The sequence below is a fragment of the Delphinus delphis genome, chromosome X (assembly GCF_949987515.2).
Source record: "Delphinus delphis chromosome X, mDelDel1.2, whole genome shotgun sequence".
Classification (NCBI taxonomy): domain Eukaryota; kingdom Metazoa; phylum Chordata; class Mammalia; order Artiodactyla; family Delphinidae; genus Delphinus; species Delphinus delphis.
In genome coordinates this window covers 60161595-60173144 of record NC_082704.1, presented here as the reverse complement: position 1 = coordinate 60173144, position 11550 = coordinate 60161595, and the positions used below count along the sequence as shown (strand labels likewise).

General features: G+C 35.3%; 1 protein-coding gene across 1 annotated transcript; it reads left to right on the top strand.

Annotated features, from left to right (window-relative positions):
- The first annotated feature begins 9428 nt into the window (after positions 1–9428).
- Positions 9429–10359, top strand: TASL (TLR adaptor interacting with endolysosomal SLC15A4). Its single transcript, XM_060002025.1, has one exon. The coding sequence runs from the start codon at positions 9460–9462 to the stop codon at positions 10357–10359; it is 900 nt and encodes a 299-aa protein (XP_059858008.1). The 5' UTR covers positions 9429–9459.
- Positions 10360–11550: the final 1191 nt, after the last annotated feature.

Below are 11550 nucleotides of genomic sequence, written 5' to 3'. Positions count from 1 at the left end.
CATCATCAGAAAATCTACAAACAACAAATATTGGAGAGGGTGTGGAGGAAAGGGAACCCTCTAACACTGTTGGTGGGAATGTAAATTGATACAGCCACTATGGAGGACAGTATGGAGGGTCCTTAAAAAACTAAAAATAGAATTACCATATGACCCAGCAATCCCACTACTGGACATATACCCAGAGAAAACCATAATTCAAAAAGACACATGCACCCCAATATTCATTGCAGCACTATTTACAATAGCTAGGTCATGGAAGCAACCTAAATGCCCATCAACAGATGAATGGATAAAGAAGATGTGGTAGATGTATACAATGGAATATTACTCAGCCATAAAAAGAAAAAATTGGGTCATTTGTAGAGATGTGGATGGACCTATAAACTGTCATACAGAGTGAAGTAAGTCAGAAAGAGGAAGAGAAAAACAAATATCATATATTAATGTATATATGTGGAATCTAGAAAAATGATACAGATAAACCAGTTTGCAAGGCAGAAATAGAGACACAGATGTAGAGAACAAGTGTATGGACACCAAGGGAGGAAAGTAGGGTGGGGGCTGGAGTTGGTGGTGGTGGGATGAATTGGGAGATTGGGATTCACATATATACACTAATATTTATAAAGTAGATAACTAATAAGAACCAGCTGTATAAAAAAATAAATAAAATAAAATTCAAATAATTGCATCAAAAATAATAAAATACGTAGGAATAAGCTTAATCAAGGAGGTGAAAGACCTATACACTGAAAACTAGAAAAATTGATGAGGGAAGTTGAAGGTGATACAAGGAAATGGAAAGATATCCTGTGCTCTTGGATTGGAAGAATTAATATTGTTTAAACTGACATACTACCCCAAACATCTAAAGATTTAAGGAAATCACTATCAAAATACCCATGACATTTTTTCAGAGAATTAGAGTAATCCTAAAATCCTTATGGAAACACAAAAGACCCAGAATTGCAAAAGCAATCCTGAGAAAAGAACAAAGCTGGAGGTATCACCCTCCCAGACTTCAGACTATACTACAAAGTTACAGTAATCAAAACAGTATTGTACATGAACAAAAACAGATACCTAGAACAATGGAACAGAACAGAGAGCCCAGAAATAAAGTTACACACCTATGGTCAATTAATCTATGACAAAGGAGGCAAGAACATACAATGGAGAAAAGACAGTCTCTTTAAAAGGTAGTGCCAGGAAAACTGGACAGCCACATGTAAAACAACGAGATTAAAACATTCTCTAACACCAAATACAAAAATAACCTCAAAATACATTAAAGACCTAAACACAAGACCTGAAACCATATAACTCCTAGAAGAGAACATAGGTGGAACACTCTTTGACACAAATCATAGCAATAATTTTTGGATCTGTCTCCTAAAGCAAAAGAAATAAAAGCAAAAATAAACAAATTGGACCTAATGAAACTGAAATCTTTTCTACAGAAAATGAAATCATCAACAAAATTAGAAGGCAACCTACAGAATGTGAGAAAATATTTGCAAATGGTATGACGAACAAGAGGTTAACATTCCATATAAACAGCTCATACAACTCAATACCAAAAAAAATGAAACGAAAATCCCAAACAATCCTATCAAAAAGTGGGCAGAAGACCTGAATAAACATTTTTCCTAAGAAGAAATATAGATGGCTAACAGGCACATGAAATTATACTCAACATAACTAATTATTAGAGAAATGCAAATCAAAATAATGAGATATTACCTCACACCTGTCAGAATGGCCATTCAAAAAGTCTACAAATAACCATTGTTGGATAGGATATGGAGAAAAAGGAACCCTCATACATTGTTGGTGGGAATGTAAATTGCTGCAGCCACTATGGAAAACAGTATGGAGTTTCCTCAAACAACTAAAAATATAACTACCACATGATCCAGTAATTCCACTCCTAGGTATATATCCTGAAAAAAAAGAGTAACACTAATATGAAAAGATACATGCACCCCAATATTCATAATAGCACTATTTACAATAGACAGGATATGGAAGCAACCCATGTCCATCATCAGATGAATGTAAAAAATGTGGCATATATATATATATATATGTAGATATATAAATATATAGATATAAACACAGTGGAATATTACTCAGCCATAAAAAGAAGGAAATTCTGCCATTTTCAGCAACATGGATGGACCTAGAGAATATTATGGTTTGTGAAATAACTCAGACAGAAAAGCCAAATACTGTATGATATCAATCATATGTGTAATCTAAAAAATAATACAGATAAAATAAATACGCAAAACAGAAACAGACTCACAGATATAGAAAACAAACTAGTGGTTACCACCTGGGAGAGGGAAGGGGGAGGGGCAAATTAGGGGTATGGGATTAAGAAATACATACCACTCTATAAAATAGATAAGTAACAAGAAATTATAACACAGGGAATTATAGCAATTAACTTGCAATAACATTTAATGGAGTATAATGTATAAAAATACTGAATCATGGGGCTTCCCTGGTGGTGCAGTGGTTGAGAGTCTGCCTGCCACTGCAGGGGACACTGGTTTGTGCCCTGGTCCGGCAAGATCCCACATGCCGCGGAGTGGCTAGGCCTGTGAGCCATGGCCGATGAGCCTGCGCGTCCGGAGCCTGTGCTCCGCAACAGGAGAGGCCACAACAGTGAGAGGCCCGCCTACCACAAAAAAAAAAAAAATACTGAATCACTATGCTGTACACCTGAAACTAATATATTATTGTAAATCAACTATACTTAAATAAACAATAAAATAAAACTATAATCACAGACTATGCCTAAATTTAGAGATAATCCATGAGACAAAATTAATAAATACACCAGGGGATTAAAATTACAAATATGTGCGTGGATAAAAGTGGCCAGTTCTTGCTATGTCCTCTCATATGAACAGTTAGATTTATGTCATCTGTTACTGTACTGTATTTCCCCACATCGTCTTTTCCCCCAAAACACAGATTACCGCTAAAGTAAAATTGTAATAGTTGGTTATCTTTTAAGCATATTTTATAATTACAACTTTTTGTTAATGGCTATAACATAAGTATTAAACTTTGAGGTTTCTACATTTTCATATGACAGTCTTGGGCATTTTTGTCACATAAAACCTGTGATGTTAGACTTAGAAAACTTACGTGAAAGCATTTTGACAAGTACAAACCCCAGTTTATTCAAATAGGATTTCTGTGAAAGTGCATGTGAGTAGGCTTTTTGTTTGATGACTTGAAAATATAATCTGGTCATGCTTGGAAAACCCTGCTTATTTCCAACTGCTGAGAAATTTCTGAAATTCCCAAATGCAACATTTTCACTTTCTGAGGCTCATTCGTTTTTAAAATTGCAAAAGCATGGTGCATGTGACTTTCACATTTTTATAGTGGTTTTTTAAAACCTTTTCAGAGGAACCCATTAAGAGAAGAACAGTTGCTTAGACCAGTGCCAATCTGAGTGTGGTTCATAATACTAGCAGCATCAGGCTTACCTCACCCCAAAACTACAGAGTCAAAATCTCTGGGAGTGGGTCTCAGGAATGTTTTAATACACCCTCTAGATTATTTTTATGTTACAGTTTGAGTGACACAGATCAACACTTGGGTGAGTCCTTTACTCCATCCACTGTAGTCCTTATGGATTTCACTCCCTCTTACAGACTCAGTAACATATCCAATAACATAATTCACATTGTTTAAAAAAAAACTAGTCAAATGGCCCATAATTTTCTTTTTTAAACTACTTCTTGCTATTGTTTCTTAGTACCCAGTTGAAATCCCTAATCTACCTGATGAGGCTTTATGAAAAGCAAACCACTCTTTCTAGGCTGAGATCAAATCTCATTCCTCACACCTATCATGGTATCTGACACACAGCAGGAGTGTGATGAATGTTTGTCAACCATATATAATCAATTACAAATCAGTTTTCATGCTTCTCCAAAAACTTTGCTGAATGAAAGTTTTAGCCATTTTTAGCCAGCTCTATAACTGAGCTGTCTAATGTGATAACCACTAGCCACATGTGACTACTGGGCACTTGAAGCATGGCCAGTCCAAAATGAAACGTGTAATAAATGCAAAACACATACTGAATTTTGAGGACTTAATATGAAAAAATAATATATAATATTTCTATTTCTATATTGATTATATGTTGCATTGATAACATTTAGTCTATTTTGTGTTAAATGAAATCTATTAAAATTAATCTCATCTTTTTTAAAAGTGGCTACTTAAAATTTAAAATTACATATGCGGCTCACAATATATTGCTGTTGGAAAACATTGTTCTATAATATTTCCTACATCTTGGTCAAAATAATTCATCTAAGCTCTAATTAAGCTAAGAAATGTCTGATCTATGCAAATACACCTTCTTCTTTGAAATTAAACAGTTTTTCTTTTTGGCGTTGCCCAGACTTCTCTGAAGATTTTGGCCATTCACTCACTGGCATTTCCCCCCTCTCATCCTAAACAAGTTTCTTTACCTCTTCCATTTGAAACATCCATAAAATTATTGGAAGCCCTGAAGTTGAGCTCAAGACACAGAAACCTCCAAGATCAATCAGTTCTTAGAGCACAAACTGAGTGAGGGTGTTAACCACATTCTCTATTCTCCCCTGCACCTCCCACCCCGAAAACCTAGAGGAGGGAGCTGAACAATGAAAGGCATGAAGGGGATGGTAATGTCTTAGCACAATCCTGAAGTCCCCAACTGGAATTTCTTCACTTTAGTCCTTTTTGCCTGCTGAGGCCCTTTCTCTTTCCACTCACCTCCCTACACCCTAACACGCTGGTGTAATAGATTTTAACGGAGCTCATTGTTTTCACTCCGAGGCTACTTTGCAGAAGTAACCCGGAGTCAGCCACTTCACCGTTGCGTCCTGCTCACCAATGCTAGAAGCTGTGTCCCAACGCCCGGCCCTTCTCCAGGGCTGTTGCTAAGCGCCAGGGGCCCTGCGCTCAGGATTGGCTGGTAAACAAGTGCCCTTGTGGCGCAAGCGATCGCCCATTCTGGGAACTCTGGGCGCCTAGTGACTAGGAGGCTATAGCACCCCCCACCTAGCCCGGCCTGTGGGGAGGGGCTGAACTCTCAAGGAGGATAAACTCTAGTTAAGGCCTCTTTTCTCCCTTCATCTGCACGGCTCACGGGAGGAGTGGCAGGAAGAGCCAAAGGACTCTGCATTCCTGCTGCCCATTCTCCCACCTCCTTGCTTAGGAATGGTGGTGAGTGCTTGGCAAAGGCGGCCACGAATGAAGGGCCAAGACACCTGAGGGAGAAAATGACCAAAACATAAAATGAAGTGTGAAGAAAACAAATAAATTAAAACTCACGTTGCTTGGGTTTGTAGGAACAGAGCAAAGGGTGCCAATGCTTACCTGGACGGGACTGGACCACCATAGCAATTTTTTTAACTTTTTCTTTCCTCCTTCTCGAGGATGTGCTTTGCAGGGCACCCCTTCCTTCTGGGAATTAACCTTTTGGTTTGTGTGCTAGTGGGTGCAATAGTCCCTGACTGTCCTAGCACTTCCTCTCCCCCTGTGTAAAAAGATGACCTCGCATTTTAATGTCCCTTTTCCCTTCAATACCTTTGTAGCTCAGTATTCCAACCTTTATTCTCATTTTAATATTTTCCAGTAGTTGAAGATCAGGATAATATTTACAGGATTTTTTGGCTTTGCCAAAAATGGGTAATGAAAATTGAGAGTGAGGTGCCAAAAAACCTCAGAACCAGCTTTTGCGTTAGGCACATTTGGATTCCACTTCGTAACTATGGGTCTCGGGCAAATTATTTCCCCTGAATGTCAGTTTCTCTGTTGTTAAAGTGAGAAAGGTGATGCCTACATGACAGCATCATCTGTGAGGAGTAAATGAACTGAGTGTGTAAAAGTGTTTAGCATATGGTCTGACAAGCAGGTAGTTCAGAAAATGATAATAATTATTGATGATAATAAGTGCCAGACTCTTTGCATGCTGCTTGGAAACAAACACATTAATATGAATAAGAAAAAAAACATTTACCTTCAAGGAACTCCGAGAGTGATAACTGATGAGATGAGGTAAATGCATTGTAGAAAAATCTAAACCAGGCTAGGTGGGTCAAGGCACTTGAGGGATCTGAAGAAATGAGTGCTAAATTGACCTGAAGGATGTATAATTTGCAAGGTAGTTATAAGAATAAAGGAATTTTAAGTAGAAGGAAAAGTCATGAAGCAACATGGTAATTGCAACTTTGGGGAGCAAGTGGAGGAATAGAGGTTAAGAAAGTAAACAGGGAAAAGCACATAGACCTTTAGGTTTCATGTTAGATTTTTGATTTTTAGCATTTTCCAGGTTGTTTTCTGTTTTGTAAAAACATAGAAAATCATGACTTGCAGATTTGCTGAGAAGATTAAATAAGTGCAGATGTTGCCTAAAAGCATCTTTCACTTATGAGACACTCAACATATTGTATCTATTCTTATTATTAATCCATTAGAAGCCATTGAAGGACTTAGCATGTTTGTGCAAAAGGTGGATAAATCTAACATGTCAACTGGATTTGAAAGGGGGCAAGATTGGAAGCAGCTGCAGAATCCAATAACAAAATGACAGTAGTGAAAGTCAGAGATATTTAGGACAGAGGACTGCTAAAATTTGGATCAGCCAGATATAGAGATGAGTAAGGCATAGGAAATGGGGTGTAACAAGTGAAGGAGTTTAGGTTAGAAACAATTTGAGATCTCCATTTTCTTTTACTATTCCTTTGTGATAGCAGTGGTAGAAAAATCTATTTTTTTTTTTACAATTGTTTCCATTATCTTTCTGGTGTGGGGTTGTGAAATATTTTCTCATTTTGCTGTGAGCCATTCCCTCGCATCCATGCTAAATTAATACACTATTTCTTACAAGAGGTTGTCTTTGACAACCTAAGAAAAAGTGGTTGGTATGGTATACAAAATTAGAATTAACCTATTCTGTAGGATGTTTGTGATAACTATTTTGAAATAATTATTTGTAAAACAAAAGCTGTATTGATAATTATAGCTGAAAGCATCAACTATGTAGAAATTTTGTTCATGCTTTCCAATCTACTTTGGCAGTTTGTATCTGGGTTTAAAATCATTCTAAAGAATGGGTCAAACTCCTGTGAGATTGAGAAAATACATTCAAAGAAATTAACATTGTTTTTTTCTTGTCCTTTTATATATGTGGACAATTTTTCAATCATGTAAATAATACACGAATACATGTGCATTGTAGAATAATTCAAACCGTATAGAAGTATAGGGAGTAAAAAATAAAATTAACCCTTCAACTTCTCCCTGCCAACCCCCTCCCAGAGGAAACCACGGTTAACAGTTTGATTTGTATTCTTTTCCACAAACATGATTACATATATTAAGTCAATTAAAAGGGAGAAAAAAATCTGTTGTAGCAAGAAAGTTAAGCACACAGTATTTAAAGCCAGGTTGCCTGGGTTCTAACCCAGAGTCTACCACTTAGAACTGTGTGATATTGGACATCTTATCTAGCTTTTCTGTCCCTCAGTTTCTTCATAGATAAATGGTAATTATCATATCTGTTTTATATAGATGTTAACAGGATTAAATTAGTATATGTGAATTATTTAGAAAAGAGTTTGGCACATAGTACACACACAACACATGATGGAATCGTACTGTTTATATGGTTCTGCAACTTGCATTCCATCAATAAACATAGCGGCAATATCGTGTAGTGATTGAGTATGGATTCTGAATCCAATTGCTTGGTGCAAATCCTAGTTCCACCATTTACTAACTTTGTGAACTTCAATAAGTATATAACCTTCCTCTGTCTTTTTTCCTCTGTAAAATGGAGATAATAGTTTCTGTTTTAAATTAAGTCATATATGTAGAACATTTAGAATGACTGTTATGTAGTAATTCCTTATTTTTAATATCATTCCATCATTAAAAATCCTCAGTTTAGTATTTCATACAATAGATATATCATAAGTTAACCATTGTCTTATTGATGGCCATTTAAGTTATTTTTAATTATTCAGTGTTACAAAATATGCTGGTTACCATACTGCTTTTTTCTACTTAAAAAAATTAAAATATCCTTGTCTCTATCTTCATTTGAATGAAGAAAGCTATTGCTGTTAACATTTCCCACTGTCGTTCTCATTTGCATCTTGAATAAACACTTTCAAGATCCTCTTTTAGTATGTGATCATTACCATACCATACATGTGATCAACCCACATTATTCTCCTATTAGCTGGTTCAGCCCTAAGGTATGAATGGAAAGCAGAACTGTTTCATTTTGTGTGGTTAAAGTTATCTTTCTGAGGTATAAGCAAGAACTGAGAAAAAACAAGCCAAAAGGGACTTTTCCTGTGTTTGGACTGTTGAAATCTCAGAAGACTGAATCTTTCTTTAGGTATCCTGACATTCGGAAAAGGTAAGTCTAAATTCTCATGTATTTTAGTTTGTATTGTTTTATTTTCTACTCAAAAGCCTTTAAATATGAATAAGTAGGTTTCCTGGAAACATTTATAGTAGACACTACAGACCTATTAAAGGAAATTTGTGTCTTGAATCAAATCTGCTTTTTCCTTTTGTACTCTTGTAGAGTTTATAGGGAAAATTGGAAGTCTTAAAATTGTACTAAAGATTAATGCAAAAGACTGACATAAGTGCTTTGGGAAATAAGTTTTAAGTCCAAAAGAAAAGAATAGAAGGAAGGAAAGAGGGAAGGAAGAGAGGAAGGGAAAGAAAATAAAAAGAAAAAAGGATGGTAGTGAATTTGACAAACCTATTTGCATTTAGATTACTGAAAAATCAGTGTGTATCTTAATAGTTTAAATCAGTTTGCATAAATCCAAACTATATATAAATATTCATCTCTCAAACACATTCTAAGGTATAGTAATTGTTTTCAATATGACTCAAACAATATTAATTAAAACACAGTTAAGACCAATTCCTTGAAAACAGACTTGATTTTTAGCAGACTATTTGAAGATAAAGGGTTAAGCACTTTAACTAATAATTTTAAAATAAATCATTTATGACAGTGGAATATATTAAAATAATTATACATTTGTATAAGTTTGTACTTTTAAAACATTTGTATACCATATAATATCCTGAAAATAACCTTGTGAAAAAGTCTGGGGAGCATTATTATCACCATTTAATTAATAGGAAAATTGAGGAATTTTCCCAGGAATAATAAATAAATTACCTTATGGTAAATAGTTAATGACAGAGTCAGAACCCAAGTCTCCTTACTCCTGTTCCTATTCTCTATCCTTTGAGCAATAGTGCCTCCCTAAATCATTTGTGTTTTCATGTAGGAGTTAAATCTTGATTAGACATTTTAATGTACATTGCCTTAATGAGTTTTTTTTTATATTACAGGAATATATTGCACTCTTCTCTTTAGAAACCTTGTCTAATAAAATGCTTGGAGAAGCCTTCCTAATTGAACTCCTATACAAAAAACCACTTACATGTAAGAAAACCTCAAATGATGAAAAGGAAACTTGGAAAAAGCAGCTTTTAGATATAGAAGACAAGTCACTTTCCCCTGATAAAATGGAAAATCAAAATAAGGTCATGAAAGAAAGTTTAACAGAGCAAAGTAATGATAAAAATAAAATAAAATCTGTGGATGAGGTAACTGTAGCAAAATGCAAAAGTGCATCCCTTCCAGGAAATGTGTCTGCTGCGTTACCCATTCCAAAGAGAGAACATGATGAAAAACAACTAGATTTATACCGATCTTGTTCATGTACAAGTATCTGCCAGAATTATCCGGACCTGCAGATTGGAGGAGACCACGTGGGTAACATGTATGATTCCGGCTGCTTTGTGGAACACATACGTGATGATGCTTTTAACGGTCCTCTTTTACTTTCAGTAGATGTACCATTGGGTCATTCTCCCAACAGTGAACCTCTAGAGAAATTACCTGCCTCAAAGCTTTTGAATGGGGATGAAATTCAAGAAAAAAGTATGTTGTTTCATAAGCAGCCCCTCTCTAATTCTATGCTTAATAGTTATATGGAGAAAAAAGTGGACGAACTCTACAAACAGTTTTTGGAAGAAAATCTCACTAGGTGCTGCTCCATAACCAATCTTATGGCTTCTAATTTGTTAATGAATAATGTAAATCAGATTAGTCTTCAAATCTCTCAAGAGCAGAACACAGAGGCATCGAAAGCTCGGGAATTTCTCTTACATTCTTTAGCAAGATGTAATCCCTGTAACATTTCCCACGGAAATAGTTCTGAATTTAGCACTCCTAACTTACAAATTTCAAACCAGAGAAGTAGGGAACTTGTATTACATCTGCAATAAGAACCAACTGTAGGTTGGTTGGACTAGCTTATGAGACTGGAGTAACAGCAGTCTTCTCTGGCTTATTGTATCACATAAGACCCCTTTGTGGTGTGGTTATTACATTTTTCGAGAAATTATTTGACCAATGGTACATCTGAATTCTTGTAGATGACAATTTAAATGATTGAGTTTTATGACCATATTTTTAATTGTTTTGACATCTTTAATGCTTGCTACATTCAAGTTTGTATATTCCATATATGCTTATCTAATTGCCAGCAGCATCCCAAATTGATTACCTCACTCTCACTCATCAGATTTATTTACCACAAAAGTGATTAAATAAAAGTGAGATGAGGAGAGAATTATTGCTCTCAGATACTGAAAAGACAACTAGAAACTGTATCAGACAGGGACATTTCTTTCTCCACAAAACTGTTTAAAGACATATGAGTAGTGCTTAAATATCTTTCTTTTTATTTTCAACATACAGAATCTGACAATCAGAAATTCTTCAAACAAAAGTTGGATTTAAATGATATTTGAAAGAAATGTGGAAGGAGGGCTTAAGGAAAAATGGAGAATTTGCCATTAAGATTTGCAATTGAACTTGATGCTTTTGAACTTTCTTGGGACAAGCATCAACTATTATATGTCACTCTGTCATGCATGGTGGTTTTCAGCGATGGGAGGAAGGAAAGCATATACGTAGAGTGAACAAAGTGCATAGAGAACCACCATCTAGAAATGAAGAGGATCTCCTGGCAATATTTACATTTCTCAGACTATCCTCAATCAAGATCCTGGCTTAGGATAAAAGCAGGGAGTTATAGCAATTTTGGAATTAAATTAAATTAATTAATTAACAAAACATACCTAAGAATGGTATAGTTTACTGCAGACTTGGAAACAAGACCCTATACTTTATAGCTCACACTTCTCTCCCAGGTATAGTAAAATGATTGACATGTATTTTGCTTGTAAAATGAAATGGTATGAATTTATGTTATGGAATTGTTATGGTTGCATTATATATTAATAAGATTTGTACCTTAGTACTCACATATTCTGTTCCAATTATCTCTTTGGTCTTTGATTAAATTTTAAAGAATAAATTACCCAGATGCCCTTACAATTTGCTCTTTTTGATCACACAATCTTTAGTTTATTTTCAGTGTCTTCAAATTTCTATGATCTAATAATAAGTAC